We start from the raw sequence: 19578 nt of genomic DNA on the forward strand, positions 1-19578 counted from the left end.
CCTTTGTAGATGGTACATGCTTGGGCTTTGTTTGAGTGAAGGCTGCCCATTCCTCTCTGACCTGCCTTTCCAGGGCCAGTTAGTAGGGTCCACCAGTGGCCAGCAAGCACAGTGATTCAGAACCGAGCACACAGTCTAAACAATCCAGGTTGTCCGGACTCCCTGGGCCACACCAAGGCTTTTGAGGAGAGCGGCCTCTCTCCAGGCCCTCAAGTTGGGAAGATCATGTGCCCTACAGCTTGAGATGACCCTTTCACAACCATGGAAAGGGAAGTCCTACAGGAGCAAACAGAGCCAAGGATGGAGACAGCCGTCAAGTTCAGTGACTGTGAAACTTCTAGACCCAGCTCTACCGCAGAGCCGTTGTCACTGCCAAGATGTCCTTTTTCTTCTTTTTACCTTCCTCCTTTTCTTGTGTCTGTGGTGAGGGGCAGTTTACGTATCCCAGACTAGGTTTTCACCTGGAACATAACAGTCTGAATTTCCAGACTGTATGGAAGCTAGATGAAAGCAAAAAGATTGAGGGGCGCGACACACCTCCTCAGCCTCTGAGAAAGTCTCCTTAGAAGTCAGTCTGTTTCTTCAGCGAGGTGCTGATGATGAGATGTAAGGATGTGGGCAGGCCTCAAGGTAAGTGAAAAACGCCCCCGTGGGAGACTCCACTCAAGATACAGATCATGAAGTGACCGGAGGGTGGGGTAGATCTCAGGGTGACATACTCTTTTCATGGCCTGTGAGCAGAGCCGGGAGGGGAGAGGGAGTGGGTGGAGGGAATCAAGGATCAAGGCTGGTCTTTCTTGCATGCCAAGCTGCTTTAACAAATTAGAATGCAAAGACACTGTCTATCATGTAAGAGGACTCGCATGCGCGTCAGTGGTTGCTCTGAACACACCAGGGGAGTAGACCTTCCCAAGTCTGCAAAGGAATGGACCGGCTGTTTAGGGTTTCAGCTCTCGCCCTCTCTGGATTCTACTCAGCCTCAACAAGTAAAGACATATCATAATATAAGGATACTTATAATAATATACGATAAATAATATAAGGATAAGAAGTCTCCTAGGACTCGAGCGTCGTCAGGAACATAACAAAGAGAGAGGAAGAAAATGCATCCTGGAAGAAAGGCACCCGAGAGTCTCAAGTGTTCACGGGAAGTATATGGATGGCTGGATTGTTCTCTCTTTAGGAAGGTGTTGGGCTCTGTGGGGTGCAGAAAATCGAATTGGAGCTTATAAACCCTCAAGATCAAAAAACAAACAACAACAACAACAAAAGGCAGTGCTCAAAAAAGACGTGAAAGAGAAATGTATGAACAGGGAGAGGAAAGACACTTAACAATTAGAATAGAAGGAGCTAGAAGTGTGAGCTGTGCTGTGTCAGGCCAGAAGAAATCAGAGAAAGAAATCAGAAAGGATAAAGCTGAGAGAGTGGGTGGGGAGACTGAGAGCGAGGTAGAAGGAGGAAACTTGTGTTTTGGAAGAGAACCCCCATCTCCTCTAGGTCCCTTCCTAGCACAGACTCACTTGGAACTGGGGACCAGGCATTCTTCCAAGGTATCTACATATTTCATCAAAGTTTGCAACAACCCATGAAAAGTCAGAGCTAATAAACAAAAGAAATGAAAAATCAAGATATATTAAAAGATAACTTTCTACAGTAAAGACTTAAACACAAATAGACAATTGGCGTCCCAACAGAATCGGCTATGGAAAAAATGACAATATGACATTTCCAGCAGCGCTCACACTGGATACTCTCTGTAGTTCTTGGTTGGGTGAAGAAAGCATCCGGTGACCACTCAGGCCCAACAAGCAAGCCACAGGAAAGGAGAGAAGGGCAAACTGCGCTCCGGCATTAGCTAAGCATCTCTCGGTGCCAGGAGAGAGAGGAGAGTAAAGAGAGATTGTATCGGCAGTCATCTGTCCTTTGTTCAAAGGGCAGCAAGCTGGGAAGAGTATTCATGCACTTTCTAGAAAATTCTTAGACAATGGAATGATGAGTCAGAATTCAAGACTCCACATTGAAAAGGATTTGGTAAAAGCATCTGTGGTAAGTTTATTTTCACATTATGAAAACGGAACAAACCTTGATGGTTTCAGAGCAGAAACCTTAGCAGTGTGGTCAAATAGGAACACCCAAATCCCCGTGTGGGAGGAAGCGTGACTGCGAATCTTGCCATTTGGGTGAGAAGCAGGTTTCTCAGACTGACGTTGAAATAGTTTCATGGTGATGCTTTCAGCGTCCTAATGTTCTTCGTTATTTTTTTTCTTAACTTTAGAGAGATCTTTTAAAAACTAACATCTCTTGGGAAGATTCATTTTCTCTGGAGCTCTGCGGTTCCTACAGTTTCACATGAATTTCTGTCTTCTCTGTTTAGACTTTCTCATTAGAATAATATATATGGTATTATTGTATCTACCCACCTACCCTCCCTTCTGGGTACACTTCTGTTCTTTCCTTCATGTGTGTGCACGTGCATGTAAAATGTACCTAGAACAATATTTACCATATAATAATAATTTATTTCTGGTTAGTGGGATCTGGGAGGATTTTTTTAAGACTTCTTTGTACTTTGGATTATTACTGAACCTTTTCAAAATAATAGATGTTATTTTATTTATATCACACACAAAAAAGAAATGAAGTCGTTATTCTTTTTTTTTTTTTTTGGTTTTCCGAGACAGGGTTTCTCTGTGGCTTTGGAGGCTGTCCTGGAACTAGCTCTGTAGACCAGGCTGGTCTCGAACTCATAGAGATCCACCTGCCTCTGCCTCCCGAATGCTGGGATTAAAGGCGTGAGCCACCACCGCCCGGTAGAAGTCATTATTCTTTGAAGAAAGAAGGGTAACGTGACTAAAATGGCTGAAGATGTTTCCACGGAGGGAAGACAGGCATGGTACATAATGGTTCTGCAGCTGCTGTGCTTGTCACTTCCCCACAAGCTATGTGAGGGTCCTGAGGTGACAAGCCTGACCTTGAGGCCCCTCCAGGTGTGGCTCCACACTTACTGCTTAGGTGTGGTCCTGGGTGCACAAAGAAGCCCAGCCCCCCAGGCCCAGACCCATCCCCTCTCACTGAGTTTGAGTCAGAAGAGGAAGGGACTAGCACCCCCTGATGGCGACATTCCAGAATTGCAGTCAAAGTGTCAAGACGGCAAGGTTTAGCAGAGTAGTAAACTAAAGCCCAAGTCTTGCTTTTGTGGGTGAGGTTTGTTGGAACTCAGCTGGACTCTTGCATTTGCAGACTCTCTGTGGCTGGGGTCCCTCAGCAGCAGCAGGGCAGACTCTCTGTGACTGACAAAATCTAGACCTTTGCCACCTGATCTCATTCAGTGTCCTCTTGGAGCCAGTATTAAAAATGAAATGTCTTTTTCTTAAGACAAAGAAAACTTCTGTTCAAAGTTTGCACATTTGCCTTTTCTTCTAATCATTCTTTAAATTTCCCCTTTCACTTTCTATAGATGTAACTTTTCCTAAAACGGACTTTTTCTTAATTCTAAATCTAATTAGTAGCCCGGCAGTGGTGGCTCAAGCCATTAATCTCAGCACTCAGGAGGCAGAGGCAGGCGGATCTCTGAGTTGAGGCCAGCCTGGTCTACAGAGCGACATCTTTGGCTACACGAAGAATCCCTGTCTTGAAAAAGCAAAACAGAAACCAAAAACAAAAGCAACCAAATCTAACTAGTTATTATTACCCATATTATTTTATTACTGTTACAGCCAAGGAGCCAAACCTGTTTGTCTATATGCTTTAAATTATTTTTTACAGTCCTTGAGTTAAAAATGGTTTAAATATTTAAAAAATTTTAAAATATTAAAGGATTATATATGCATACATATACACACACATGTATAATTTATCCTTGACTTTGCCACTTAGCCCCCAAATTATAAATGTATAAAATACTAGCTGTCCCTTTAAGAAAACATTTGCTGATCCTTAATTGAAGAACTGTCATCATAACTAGAAGAATGGTCATGAATTATAGCAAAATCTATACTTTTGAAATATTTTAAAGAGCTATTATTTTATTTCCTTGGGGTATTTATGGTCCCGCAGTGGATGTGGTCGGGATGATTGATTGTGCCATTCACCATGGGCTGCAGGAACGCCGTCAGTTTTGTATAGCATTGCCTGCTACAGTTGGTTCTAATAGTTCAAGTGAAACGTAAGACCTTTGTCAATGACAGGGGCCAGGAGACTTTACATCCTGAAACAACGGCGGCTGCAGAGGAGAAGCCCCAAGAAAACCATGTGGAAATTTCTGTTTTCTCCTCAACTTTAACCTATAGCCAGGGCAGAAGCTGAGAGCATTGCTGAGTTGGACAGCCCAAACCTTGATGACACCTTTCGTAAAGCCCCCACTGCGGAGTCACGCTAGGTCGAGTGAGCCAGTGAGTGCCACCGATTCAGTTTCCACTTGTAGACTGATGTCCCAACTAATGAAACGATGGCTTTCTTCCTCTGAAAAGAATGTCATAGAAGAGCCCAGTGACTAATTTCCAGAATTGTTTTACTTGGGTACATCAAAAAAAAATCATTGTGAAAAATTTAATAACGCTGTTTAATAACACGGAGCAGGAAGCTGGGAAGAACGGTTACTCTGCATGACTGAGTGCGGACGTAAAGACATCTGATAGGCAGGAAGTCACTGCCGATACGAGGGTGGAATTTAATAACGTGCAGAGGTCGGAACTGCATGGGGACGCCTGCCTTGGCTGCACATGCAGGCAGAGGAGTTGACTGATCTACCGGTGGGATGCGACCAGCAAGGCTGCTGTTGTGTCAGGCACTGGAATAGCTGCTCAGAGTGAGGGTCCCTTTCCAAGGGATACAAACAGCAGACTGTAAACAAATGGTGCAGCAGACTGTAAACAAACAGATCAACCCCTTGGGGAGCAGCATTTGAAAGGCTTAGGACTGAAGAGTGAGCAGTTAACTAGCACAGGTCATTCTGTCCTCCCGCAGCCTCCTGGTGGGGGCACCATCATTCCTCCTCCCCCCCCTTCTGTACAGATGAGGAAACCTACTTGTAGCAAAAACTCACTGACAGCCGCACAGCTTCGAGGGGGTGTAAGCCACAGGGACGAGGGCAGCAGCTCCAGATTTTTCAAGTATTTAAAGGGTTTCTTGAGGGGAAAGATCAAGTTTGTTTCCGTCAGCAGTGCATGTTTTGTGGTACAGGCAGGGTCATCTGCTCCTCCTCAGTGAAGGAGGGGTGTTCCTTCCCCCACTCTCTCCTTCTCTGTGAGACAGGAAACACAGCTCACCTTGAACTCACCAACACCCTGATGCCACCCCCTAAGCCGTCCAGCCTGTGCAGCTCTGACTTTCCCTTGGTGTCTGTCTTTCTTGCTCACGCCCGTGCAGAACTTTAGCAGATGCGGACACAGAGCTGTTTGCCTTGGCCAGACAGCACCTCTTTCCTTGGTCCCCAGCGATTGTGACCTCCATTAAGTCCTCTTTCCAGGAATGGGCCAACAGCACAAACGTCCACTTCTTCCCTCCTCCTGATGCCTGTGATGCACGGGAGCATCCTGGAGGCCTAGGTCTCCGGCTCACAGCTACTCTTCCAGGACTCTGGTCCCGTGTGCCACTTGGAACCTTTCCTGATGTCCATGTCTTTGTCCCACCTGACATCAGACACTGTTCCTCTAGGTGCCTGTAGACTCAAAGAAAAACAAAAATAGTACAACCAACCTGCTAAGTTCCCTCAGTGTTACACCTGACATCCTAAGCAGAAGTCTTGCCTTTGTATGAGTATGAGGTCGGGGAGCGCTGAGCCAAGTAGGTTTCCAATGTCATGAGGCTGTGGCTGTTGGAACTTAAGCTGGGGGAGGTGTCCGTCCTCTCAGTGTCCACCCACAGTGATGACCATGTATGGTGCTGGTGAGTCCAACGCCTTTCTCCTTGTGGGAGCTGGGGACAGGACTGCCAAGCATGTGCACATACGGGGTTTCCTCATGCTCTTCTAAGAGTGAGGCTGCACAGATGAGGCATCATGGAGCCAACCTCACCCCAGGCCATGAGTCAGAGAGACTGGACAGGTACTCAGGGGCAGTGCTGTAAGCTGCAAACTGTCTTGATAATTTCAGTGTGTGTTCAGAACACACACACACACATATGCAAACACTTGTATACACACATACATCATATATGTGAAACTCTTGATACTGAAATTTCAGGCTATAGCTAGAAATGGAAAATACAGTAAATCCCTTGGTTTTCCATCCCATTGAAGGTTTTTTTTTAATTTTAAGGTTTTATGCATTATAATGGGTGTGAGCGTACATCGTAGCACACATGTGGAGGCCAGAGGGTAAACTGTGGAGTCGGGTCTTTCCTTCCACCTCTACATGGACTCGGGGAATCAAGCCTAGGTCATCCGACTTGCAGGGCAAGCGCCGTTTCCCTTTGAGCCATCTCACCAGCCCTGTTTTTATTTGCATATATTAATTATGGATAATAATGGGTTCCGTGGCCCTGATAGCTGTATCTGATGTATTTTTGTCATCTCACCTCCTTCGCCCTCTCTTGCCCCCCTCCCACACCTTATACAGATATAGAAAAAGATAATGACCTCAAGTCAACTGTAGCTGAGAAAAGTAGCAGCAAAGTCAGGCACCTCCATGACAAGCCAGGCCCACTCTTGAGTGCTTGGAACTCAAGATGCTTCTCATCTGGGGATTGCCTAAATAAACTTTCTCATTTGTTTTAACCTTTAAAATATTTCTATGAATATTTTTAGAGAATACTAATTGAATTAAGTTTTAAAGTGGGACTGGGATATACCATGATGCAATGGGAAGAGCAGTGGGTTGAAAATTAGAAGCTCTGCATTCCAGAGCTGACCCTGTTGTGTGACCTTGGGCACATTGGGCTGGCTTCACTGTTTTCCAACTCTGTTTCGTGTTGTAACAGCGCCCTCTTGTGGTCTATATCCTTAACCATTTTCCCCCAGTCAACTTTGGATTTATTATTATCATTATCATTATTGTTATTATTATTATTATCATCATCATTGTTATTATTTTGTTCCGTCTAGTGTTATATTCATACTGTAAAGTCAATAGACTTGTGTTCTTGCAGATAAATGTTAGAAGGCAAGGTAGATTAAAGCAGACAATTAAACACCATCTCAAACTATTGCAGTTTATAAAAATAGAAATACCATTCTGTTTCATTCATTCTTCCTAGGGACCAGGGGAAGCGGCATGCCAGGGCCTCCTCATGTTTTAGCAGCTCAGACCTGAGCAGGCGGGAAACCAGATCAGGTAAGATACTTGTGTGCTTGGCCCTCAACATCCTTTACCCTCAGCATTCTTCATCCTCAGCATCCTTTACCCTCAACATCCTTCACCCTCAACATCCTTCACTCTAACATCCTTCACCCTCTGCATCCGTCACCCTCAACATCCTTCATCCTCAGCATCCTTTACCCTCAACATCCTTCACTCTCAACATCCTTCACCCTCTGCATCCTTCACCCTCAACATCCTTCATCCTCTGCATCCTTCATCCTCAGCATCCTTCACCCTTAACATCCTTCACCCTCAACATCTCCATGTTGTTAAGGCAATGGGACTTGTTTTTCAAAGACAAATGTCAGGTGGAAGTCATAGGCTGTTTAGGGGGGTCTAGAGTACCATACTGTGTCCTGATTAACAATTCTCTGTTCATCAACTTCAAAACTAGAACCAACTTGCTCAGAAACCAACATTTATTTCCTAAGTTTTTATTATCTCTCTCTGGTCTTACCAGTACCCACGTCTGATGCCTTCAGTGTGGATAGATGCTCATAGGAATTCCAGAGTGAAAACAGCTGGAGGATGTCCAAACTTAACATTGGTGGAACTCAAGTTCAAAAACACTGCCCATTTATTTAAGTGAAACTATAACATTTTACTATGAAAGTCCTTTGGGAGCTTGAGGAAATAGACCAAGGGCTAGAAATGGAACAAACTGTGGCAGTGAGAAGTGAACCAGTGGGCATTTGTAACATTGACTGGAGTCAATACAGGCGGCGGATGAAATGTTAGTTATGGGAACAAGAATTAGGATCTCTGTGCCACGTCTGGCAAGACGAAGTTCCGCCACACCCATTTTGATGGCTAGTGACCCCCAAGTGGAAGAATATGGACTGGGTAGGCATAAGGAAGGCTTCAATGCTACAAGATTTTAAGTCCTTAAAATAAAGAAAATGATTCATATGTGGCACAATGTCAATATTGGACCAAGCTGGTCAGGGCTGCACAGGTGCTTGCTACGTTCTTTATTTTTTTGTTCATTCAAACAAAGTTTATGTCTGGATGGATGATTATACATCCATAATCTGGACATTTTGGAATCAGAGGCAGGAGGATTATGAATTGCAGGTTGGGTTGAGCAACACAGTAAGACTTTGTCTCAACAAAAATAAAAATGAGGATAAAACTAGCACCGGGTGAAGTGTTCTCTTCAAAGTAGCTTCTCCTCAGGAGGGAGGCTCCTCGTGGTCACAGGGAGTGAGTGTATCCAGAGCTCAGAAGAATCTAAGCCCTTCCTATTCCCAGGACAGCTGTTGCCAGGGGCTTTGCATCTGCACGCTAAAAATAGCAGCCCGTCCTAACATTGTGTCGAGCTGTGTCCAAAACTCAAAGCTGCGGTTAGCAACTGTAACCACTGAGGCAGCAGAATCTTCAAAACAGGCAGTACTTCTGCCTGACTTACCCAATTTCCTGTTGAATCGTAATTTTTATATCTAGCAAACTGTGAGCCTAGAGGAAAGTGTATTTTTTTAATTTTCAAGTTGTTCCCTAAGACTGAGACAAAGTGTGTGAGTGCATGTGCACGTGTGCGTGCAGGTGTGCGCGCGCGTGCGGGCACATCCTCTGTTTCTAGAATTAACTGGGAATAATGTCTAGAATGGAGGTGGGGGGGCAACGAGAGCAGCATGGGGATAAAGAAGTGACAAGACCATAGCCAGACGCATCCACATAGTTGGGGATTCCTGAGAAAAGGCTACATAGTGTGGCTGACTTCTCCAATGAGTCTGGATGGTTCTGGAAGGGTCCTAAGGAGGCAGCTAGCCTTTTGTGATTTCTGACTCACCTTGAGAACCCTCTCTTTCTGGGCAAATGTGTTGTCTGATCTCTCTGTTCCTGAGGAACTAGTTGCTAACTGTGCTTTCTTGTAACTGTACACCGAAGAGCCCACCGCACAGGTGTTTGTTTGTTGGGTTTTTGTTGTTGTTGTTTTGTTTTTGAAGACCATACAGATTTAAAGCCTGACGTTCTAGTCATTTTTGGGTTTTGGCATGTGGGAGTAGGTTCATGCTCTCGTAGATGTCACAAGTCCACGTCTTTTTCTGTCACTCTGCACCTTATTTTCTGAGGCAGAGTCTCTCACCGTACCTGGAGCTCACTATTTGGTTACACTGAACTGGTCAGGAAGCTCCCAGAAACTGCCTGTCTCTGGGTTGTGGTGTACAACACCATGCCTGGCTTCTCATCAGTGTTGGGGATCCAAACTCAAGTGCTTAAACTTGCAATCACAGGTACTTTACCCACCAAGCCATCCCCAGCCCCCCTCATAGTAAATTTAAGTGTATCATAAATATGCCAAGGACATTTTTTAATACTGACTTATCTATCAACTTCTGTGTTGTCCTTTGCATTTGTAAATGCTTATTTTGTTTATATACTCTGACCTTTAAATACCTCAGTTTACATAGGATTATGAGCAGCTATAGTTTTAGGCTGCTTGAATATTCATGTTTACTTCAGAATCGTATACATGTGTTTTATCCAGCTCAGGCATATTCAAAACTTCAAAAGGCTAAGGTGATGGTCTACAGCCTTTTAGCTCTGGTTCTGAAAACTTCAACATTCTGAAACTTGGAATATCTCTCAAACACAGGTAGTGGCAATGGCAGACCTGACCAGAGCTGCATTGTGAGTCCTGTTAGTGGGAGTGTTCATGGACGGAGCTGTAGGGGACTGCTCCAGTGTTAGTGTTCATGGACGGAGCTGTAGGGACTGCTCCAGTGTTAGTGTTCATGGACGGAGCTGTAGGGGACTGCTCCAGTGTTAGTGTTCATGGACGGAGCTGTAGGGGACTGCTCCAGTGTTAGTGTTCATGGACGGAGCTGTAGGGGACTGCTCCAGGAAGAGCCTGTTGTGAACACTGCTCCCTTTCTGAAGTTCAGGCTTTTCTGAATCCTGCCCCACACCTGGCCCCTAATGACAATTCAGTTTTGCTTTATAAAGTCTTGCTTATGGGTTGGATAGCTTAGCCAAAGTCTTCCTGTTTCGACTACATTGTATCTTTACTATTTAATCACCGTCTAGTTGTCAAGAATTCCCTGTTTGCTTTGGTTCTCCAGGGTTTTCATATGCTCAGCTTGCCCAGCCTACCTTGACATGAGCAAGGTTGGAAAAAAAAAAAAGCCAGCACACTTGCAGCAGAGAGTAGACATTCCCAGAATGCACTGGAGGGGGCGGGGCATGGGCACTGGAAGGCAGGAATTAATTGTACAGCTTCCCTGCTCTCCTGGGAAATATCAGTGCTTGTGTGGGGGGTTTCCTGTTTGGTGGCTTGAAGATTCATTTCAGACACCGCTTAATTCAAATTCAAATTTAAATGCTAGCCACTGTGGGTTATCCACAGAGTTGTCTGTGCTTTATACAGGTAGTTGAGAAGAGTTCAGTGGTTTTCTTTTATTTTAAGACTTACTTTTAATTCTGTGCTTATGTATGTATCTGTGTATGGGTATGCCTATATGTAAGTGCTGAAGTCCAGATGCAGTAAATAAAAGAAGAATTGTAAAAATCATAAATAAATACAGATGGTTGTGTGTACAGAATCTTCTGATTGCTCTTATGATTTCCAACAGCTCGTATAGATTTTTCCAGTGCCAGGTTAGGGACACAGGAGGCAGACGTTAGAGGAGGAGGCTGGGGAAGGCCTCCGTGTAGCCGTGGCCCCTCCAGCTCTGGTGGGTGGCTTGAGATCCTGCCTGTACAAGATGAATTCTGATTTGCCACTTTCTCTGCCAATTCTCTTTCATACATTGTTGCCTTTTAATCTGTTGGTTTGCAGTGGAGCTGAGTGGTAAGAGCAGAGGTGCTGTATGACCTTAGGAGGGTGATTTAGCTTCTACCTGGATTCTGCTTTCTCCACTCCAGAAGTAAAACACAACCAAACAGCAGCCTCAGCTGGGTGTGCCAGCTCACACCTGAGATCCTGGGAGCCCAAGGCAGGAGAACCACTCCTGTGTGTGTTCAAGGCTAGCTTGGGCTACATAGTAAGATCCAGGACAGAGTGAGACCTTGTTTCAGAAGACGGGGGAGGGGGGACAGAAGAAAAGTGCATCCCATAATAGTCCCTCTTCTGCATCCAGGATGCAGTCAGGGGCAGCACTGCCCCCTAGAGTCTGTGCAGCACTTGATGGCACAGAGGCGACACACATCAGCTGTCACCCATTTGTTTAGCCAGGGAAAGGAAGTTCACAGATACTCACTGTCACCTGATGTGTGGCACTCAGGCGGAGCTTTGCCTCTGTTGTGACTGACATTCAGCTTACATAATCCTAAGGCAAATATTCTCCCCTTTGCTGATGAGGAAGCAGGCTTGGAAAGAGTCTAAGCTAGATAGATAAAGGTCACCGTACAGGCCAATAATAGAGCTGGGGTGGGGAACAAGGCATCTCCCCTACCCCGGGGAAAGCATAGCATTGGTGGTACTTCCTCTATAGGGTCTGTTCCGAAAGGGCTAAGATTTTTATAAAGTGGTTTCAGCTTTTGGTCTTTATATATGTATGTATGTATGTATGTGTATATATACATATATGTGTATGTAGCTGTCTGTTATATGTTACAGAGGGAAATTTTTAAGTAAAAAGTAACTTAAACCAGTTTGCTTTCCTGTGGCCAGCACCCTGCACAAAGCATTCTGCTCTATGAAGTATTCTAATCCCACTTGTAAGTTCTGTTTTTATGAATTAACTCATTCAAGTTTTCTTTGGGGTACTTTGATGAGAAGACCCATGCTTCTCCTTAGAAGTTGGGGCTTAGGGCGAAGTGAGATTTGATTCTGTTCTTAATTCATCTCAGCGACGCAGAAGAGCAGCCTCTGAGTGTGCCCTGCCACGAGCCCCTTTTCACAATGCTCTTTCCTTCTCTGGATTCCTTTGCAGCCTCAAGAGCCAGCTTACAGGAACAGGAGACAGAAATAGAAGTAGATGAAGTCTTTTGGAAAACACGGATCGAACCGATTCTGCGTGAATTAGAAAAGGGTAAAACAACAGTTCTTGTTTGAAATCAAAACTTTGCGTTCACTTGCTGCTCCCCATCGCCCTGATCTTTTCAGTGCACTTTGATGATTGTTTCTGTGGCTATGTTGAGAACATGCTGTATATTTGCTTGCCCTGTAAATCTGTATAGTAAATACTATGCAAACCAAATTTTTAGTGAGTAAAATAATCCTTGGAATATACTGGGAGAGCCAGCTTCCAAAACTCCCCAGTTGAGCAGGTCATGCATCTCGTCTCCCTGAAGAAGCGCTGTCTGTGTCTGCCTCTTCAGGGAGACTGTCGCATTCTAGAAGGTCAGGAAAAGCAGATCTCTCTAACTGAGTGGGCCACACAACCTGGACAGCCAGAGCTGTGCGTGTGGTTTTGTTGATTCTACTCCTGAGGCTAAGTCCCTCTGTCAGGGAGGCCACTCACACAGCTCAAGAAGTGGCCTGGGATGTGTCCTGTCCAGCACTCCAGAGGGCCACAATGAGGCACTCCTGGGAGGTTATGGGGAGCTGCTGAGAGGATGCTGCCCGACTTTTTCAGAATTCCATTTAGAAAGGTGAACCAGAATCCTCTGGATTCTTGGTCAGAGCCACAGAGCAATCCCCATGCTTAGTACTGTGTGCACGGTGGTTCTGGCTAGGCTGTGCGCTCCATGGGTGGGTTCTCCGGGCAGGTTTTCTGGTCTCGGTGCTATCAGCAGGTGCTTGGTGCTACATGTAAACTGTAATAAAAGATGAATGAAGCCATATCACCTCCAGAGCCCTTTGCCATTCCAAATCTTGGGGCGGGGGAGGGGCGGGGAGGATGAACATAACAGCATTTCCCCACTAGAGTTGCTATTTCCACCTTCCTGTTAGCCTGGCCTGTGAAGTCTGGGTCGTTGCTTCAGGAAAGGAGTGCAGATCAAGTGAGGAGGGTTGGAAACCCCATCAGAGGCCTTCAGGTTGCAGGCCTGCCTGGAGGGCAGATCTTCCCTCGGTGGGGTCGTCAGTAGACACCCAACGCTCTGCCCACCAGTTACAATCGAGCAAACTCAGGGATTTGCTGAGATTTAGGGTGTGAGATAGCAGGCCTCTGGGAAGCTGTGCTTCATAGCTGGATTTCAGCCTGGGCTCCACAGCAAGAGCCTGCGTCAAAAACAGAACCCGCAAGCAAAGCAAAGAAATATCACATCTTTGTCCCTAGACAAATCTAAAACCAGCAAGCGTCATGAAACCCAGTTTCCCTGACACTGTGCGGTTCCTTTAATTCACTAAGTGGTTAGTGGCTAATAGATTAGTTAAAATGGTTAATAGAAGAATTAAAACTCCCGTCTGCCCGTCTGCCCTCTCCCATATTCCCCAGTACCGGCACTCCGCACTGCCTTACGGCCTCTCCCTGTGTTCCTCTTGCTCTGCCCCTAGTCACCCTGGTTTTTTCTTTTTTCTTTCTAGAACCTTTTGAAAACACATTGCTAACATTTTCAGGGTCAGCCTCCACTACATAATGAGACTTAGTCTCAAACTGAAACAAAATAAAAACAAAAAACCCCAAATCTTAGCTACTTCGGCCTTCGATTTTCTGTCTGTTAGCGTTAGAAGCAGGGTGTTCTCTTCCACATCTGACCATACATATGACACCATACAAATCCCGCCTAGGAGCAGGGTGTTCTCATCCACATCTGACCATACAACACCTTACAAATCCCGCCTAGAAGCAGGGTGTTCTCTTCCACATCTGTCCATACATACAACACCTTACAAATCCCGCCTAGAAGCAGGGTGTTCTCTTCTACATCTGTCCATACAACACCTTACAAATCCCGCCTAGAAGCAGGGTGTTCCCTTCCACATCTGACCATACAACACCTTACAAATCCTGCCTAGAAGCAGGGTGTTCTTATCCACAACTGGCGGTGACCGTCCGACACCATACACATTCTCCTGCATGCTGCTTATTGTCCCATGATTTCCTCTCTAGAAAAAGAAAGCCCTTGGATCATACGTTTCAGTCACCGGTCACAGCCCTTTCAGGATCCTGAGACAAGTGAGAAAACGTGGCCATTTATTATAGAGAACATCCCACCCATCCGTTTTCCTCCTCTTTTCTCATGCTGAGACCCAGCTCGGGCCTTTGGGGCACACTTACGCTGCATCTTCCTCGTGTACCACGGCAGAAGGCCCATGTGCTGACCTTTCCCTTACTGGAAATGTGAATTTTTTCATTTGGGTCAGGTGGTGTCTGCTGGGCTCTGGCTCTGTGTAGCTGCTGGGCTTCCCTTTGTGGTTAAGCAGTGACTTGGGAGGCAAAGTTACTTGGTGACCCTGGAAACTCTTAACCAGCTACAGCTCCTAGAAACATCTTCTGAGGCCCCGTGCCTTTCTGTTTTGTTTTGCTTTGGCTTCTTGAAACACACTCCCTAATTGGGCCAGGCTGACCTTGAACTTGGCCATCCTCCTGCCTCAGCCTGTGGAGTGCAGTACTCCAGGTGTCTTTTAGAACTAATACAGCCAGTTGACTGAGCGACACAGCTTACTTGAGCAGTAGCTGGAACTCTGACCCTTGAGCCTTTCTTCCCAATTCCTTTGTAAGCTACAACAGCCTTTAGAGCCCAGGCAGCTGAGAGCAGCTGAAAGCCCCGGCTAGTGAGGAGGCAGCCAGCCAGAGGAGAGAAAGGCAGTAACACAACGGAGGTGCTTCCCACAGCAGAGCCCAGGTCCCCCTGTGTCTCAGCTTGGGCTAGGTCATTTCCCACCGGCTCTCTATTCAAGAGCATGCCCGAGAGGCTTTGCGGGGTACTCGGCTATTGAGGTATAAGCTGTTTTTCTTAGATGTTATTGTTGAAAAGGGCTAAAAATGGCCTGAGTCACTTCCTCTTGCTGGTGCACACTTCCTCCGTGTCGGTGTCTGAGCTCACATTATGGTATTTATTTAAGATCGGCTTCCCACATTTAAGTTTTATGATGGGGTCTATCAGAGGCCATACTTCCCCAAAGAACATGCTATACCTGGAGTTCTTTTCTTTCCCCTTGTGCTCCCTTCCAGCGCGGGGTTTCTTTCCTGGTTAAACTGCTCTCAAAAATCACTGCCTTCAGAACTGCAGCTCCCAAACCAAGTGTTCTCCTTCCCTCTTTCCTCACTAACATCTTGTTAAAAGGTCCCATCTTTGATGATAACGGTGGATGTCATTACATCTCTTCCCCGAGACGACAGTCATTTGAAAGGAATATACCATTGTTGGTTATCAACAGATATATTAGGAGGCAAGCTCGTTTGAAGTGAAGTTGTACATGTTATTCTTGCTCTGCCATGCGGGGGTGCCCATCAGGCACACTTACAGCATCTATCTGTGTGTAGCACAACACACCTACCTATCCACAGGTAAGAAATCCTTAGCCCTGCAGGGCAGTATTTATTCCTTTGGAGTCAAGCAACTTGTCTGAAGAAGTGGAGGCAGGAATGCAAATGGTGTGCCTCAGTGAGACCGAAGAAGGTCCAGGTGGCGGGCACTTTGGAAGGAGGCCAAAGAGAGGCTTTGGAAGGCGCTTGTTCTAGATAAGCCAAGTGACTGTTGAGTAACTACGTTCACCTAGGGGCTGGAGCGGAGTGATAGGAGGAAGGAGACTGGCTTCTGGGAACCTGGCGATGTCTAGGGGATGTGTGTCCCGGCATATCTGAGAACGCATTCTCTTTGCTCCGACAGAAGATGACGTTGAAGCAACGTGTGCTGCTTGCACGCAGCTCCATCACACCTTGGAGGAAGGGCGCTTGCTGGGAAAGAAGTTCAGGGGAAGAAGTGTCCTGCTGAAGACGTTGTATAAACTAGTGGATGCTGGCTCAGACCCGCTCAGCCTTAAACTTGCAAAACTCATCCTAGCAGTAAGTTTGTCTTTCTCTTGTTCTAGCAGACTGCATCCCATCGATGCTCTGCCAGACGTTGTGTTTGTAACATATTGCAAAATGATGAAAATGCATTGTGCCTGTTTAGACACAATTAAGACAGTAAACTCACACCCCAGAACCGGACGAAAAAGTGATTCCTTAGGAATAAAGCCGAGCACATAGGGACGATCCCAACAAGCTTGCGTCCGCACTGTGCCTAGAATTTACTTTTAAAGGAAGACAGAGGAAAGGAAAGTCAAGAGAGGGAAAAAAATTTACAACAGCAAACATTTCCAGTCCAATTGTGCAAACAACTAGATCGGGCAGCTCGGGGGCGGTGCAGGCTGTTGTTTTTGCCCTGCGGTTTCTGCTGGGAGCCCAGCATTGTCTCATGATTTAGAATAAAGGCAAAGGCCAGGTGCTTTGTGAACCAGTGTGAAAGAGGAAACCAGCTGCGTGTGGTCACAGGAAGGTCCCTCGGTAGCCATAGAAATTCTCTGCAAAGTGTTTGGAGGAAAGGCCAAGACCAAATAAAAGCCCGTGGCAGCTCTGTCCAGCACACAGCCTGATAGGTAGCTGTGTTGGCATGGCCACAAGTGTCAGAACCAAAAGACAAGCCCTAGCTGTCCTGGAATGTTCTAAGACAGCGTCAACAACAAATGGATAACAACAGAAAATGCCCCTGTTCACCTGTCAGTGGTGCAGAGGAAGATGGGAGAACGGACTGAGTGGAGGGAAAGCCCAGTGTCCTAATAGTGTAGTGAGCATGTCCATTTCATCTGGATAATGAAGTCTTTCGTATGCAGCATATTCAGCCACATTTTCTGTGTAATTTTGGGTAGGGACTACACCCTTTCTGAGCTGTCATCATAGGCTATCCGTCCTCTCCTCAGAGGTAGGAACGCGTGACTCAGCGCATGTGCCCTTGAAAGAGAATTTCCATTCTAGGGCTCTGTGGAGGGAGCTGTCCCAGGGAGGACCCAGGTTGCCAGCACTCAGGGACTGGCTTTACCTTTTCACCTGGATTTTAGATGTTTGTTTTATAATTTACCAAAAAAAAAGGGGGGGGGTAAAAAGGAAGAAAGAAAAGAAGAGACAGAATGAACCCCAGAACTATTCATGTTTGCAGCGAAAATGTTAGCACTGTTATTGGTGATGTTGGGCAAATCAGGTGTGTGTGTGTGTGTGTGTGTGTGTGTGTGTGTATGTGTGTGTATATGTGTGTATGTATGTGTGTGTGTGTGTGTATCACAGTTTAACTGAATTAGGCCTTATGAACTGGATGTTAAGTGAATAAAACCTAAGTAGGTTAAACAATGCTGCATGCCCCAAAGAATCTAGGTGCAGTTAAGTTCTGATGCAGCGTTAAGTGGGTTGGTGCTGCTTTCTTCTTCTTTTAATTATTTTATATTTCTGAGTGTTGCCCCTGCATGTGTGCATGTGTGCATGTATGTGCCTTGTCCCGTGGAGGCCAGAAGAGGACACCAGATTCCCTGGAACTGCAGTTACTGGTGGTTGGGAGCCATCGTGTGGGTGCTGGGAACTGAACCTCCACAAAAGCAGCCAGTATTCGTAACCACTGAACCATCCCCTCTAGTGCCAGGCTGGTGCCTTCTTACCCACGATAGAGCCAGGGAGAGTCAAAGCAATGCTATGCAATTTCCTATTGGCTGCTGGGATCTCCTGTAACATCCCAGGGGTGATCAATTTGGACGAGGCTTTAGGATATAGTTCTGTATATTCTCAAGACACTGTATCCTAAGAACAGTGGAGGAAAATGAACAAAGGCTAAAGATACGTAGAGCCCCAAGTTCTACACTGGATTTCCTCTTGCGGTTACTTTTTTGCCCACCAGTTTGATGTTACAGTTCGAACATATAACAGTATTTATTTAAAAACATGCAGTAAGCATGTGAGTTGTTCCAATTTCTTGAATTGTTTGGCTCAATAGAGATCTGCCAGGCAGCCATTTTAAGTTTAACCCCTGTTTTTAAAATCTCTTATGAAAATATATCAGTTTGTAATAAGTGTTCAACGAACACAAACATATTCAGTAGCAGTGCAACTATATTCTGGAAGTATAAAAAATCTAGCACCCTTTGCAGAGGGATAAGAATCAGAAAGAAATGCCCAATTTGTCATTTGGGATTAGATATAGTGGGAAGAACAGAAATGATTTCAAACTTCTTAAGTTAAAGGAAAACAAAACAAAAGCATCATTTTTAATTTAAGAAGAAAACTACCCTACCTAGAAACCCTTCACCCCAGGAATTCAGCATAGCCCTGGGAACAGCAGCCAGACCCCCAGGATCCATCACTGAACCCTAAGGAGGAGACAGGGCCCCAGCCAGCACCTCTGACCTCCGCAGTACTGGCCACAGTGCTCCTCACTGGTGATGATTGGTTTTTTGTTGGTTGATTTTGTTTTTGTTCCTTCCTCCTTTTTACTGCAAATGGAAGCTGGAAGACAGGGTGAGAGCTACATTCGATTCATTTCTTGGGGCGTTTTGCCCGGTGCAGAGCACAGGCTACCTGACAACACTAGGAAGATGAGCTGGTCAGAGATTTCAGCCTCCCAGTGGAGTCTGCCAGCACATCTGCCCTGGCCCAGATGTGGGGAGAGGTTTCTGTTTGCCTCAGCTCATTTGCTGGGGCATAAAGCTGTGTTGTAATCACTGTCTTAGTTTTGAAGTTCCCGTCTCTGTTTTCTTCCTGAGCGGGGAAGGAATCTTTACTATGTCCTATGAATGCTCTGACAACTGGTTAGCATGTGGGTTCTGACCGGAGTGCTGTTGGGGTGGGACTTGGTGGTCCCCCAACACTCGGTGGGTCTGCAGAGCAAGGGTGATACCTGATGGGCAGGTTCTCAGATCACTGTGCACAAGCCCAGAGCAGAAGCAGAAGGTGAAGATGCTCATCTGTCCGCCTCCCTCTGCTTCCTTCTGCCTCCCTCCGCCTCCCTCTGCTTCCTTCTGCCTCCCTCTGCTTCCTTCTGCCTCCTTCCGCCTGCCTCCCTCGGCCTCCCTCTGCTTCCTCTGCCTCCCTCGACCTCCCTCTGCTTCCTTCTGGCTCCCTCCGCCTCCCTCTGCTTCCTTCTGGTTCCCTCCGCCTCCCTCTGCTTCCTTCTGCCTCCCTCTGCCTCCCTCTGCCTCACCGGCCACAGACAGCAGGTCCAGCCTTGTCTCCCTTAGGGAGCAGCTCAAACCATGAACAGTGCTCAGCGCAATTGTGGATCTAACACATAACTCAGTCATACTCTATTTTCTTTTTTAAATGAACAGAAAACTCAATAAAAATATTAGAGATAACTTTTTAAATAGGAAAATAATGACCCTTGTGCCATCGTTTGCATACTGAGTCTTTATTTGTTCAGAGGACCCCATTCCTACAGACAGTCTTTCACACCGCTGCTGAGGGCACACCATACCTGACCCAGAAAT

General features: G+C 46.0%; 1 protein-coding gene across 2 annotated transcripts in view; it reads left to right on the forward strand.

Moving 5' to 3' along the window:
* Window positions 1–19578, forward strand: part of Armc2 (armadillo repeat containing 2) — a 97391-nt gene that overhangs the window by 29046 nt on the left and 48767 nt on the right. For both annotated transcript variants that reach the window (XM_050120568.1, XM_050120569.1), the window contains exons 6-8: window positions 7195–7271; window positions 12173–12271; window positions 15960–16135. In XM_050120568.1, coding sequence (XP_049976525.1) covers window positions 7195–7271; window positions 12173–12271; window positions 15960–16135 — 352 coding nt within the window. The remainder of the gene's footprint in view (window positions 1–7194; window positions 7272–12172; window positions 12272–15959; window positions 16136–19578) is intronic.

The sequence above is a fragment of the Alexandromys fortis genome, unplaced genomic scaffold (assembly GCF_014885135.2).
Source record: "Alexandromys fortis isolate MF-2015 unplaced genomic scaffold, M_Fortis_MF-2015_v1.1 scaffold_175, whole genome shotgun sequence".
In the NCBI taxonomy this organism is placed as follows: Eukaryota; Metazoa; Chordata; class Mammalia; order Rodentia; family Cricetidae; genus Alexandromys; species Alexandromys fortis.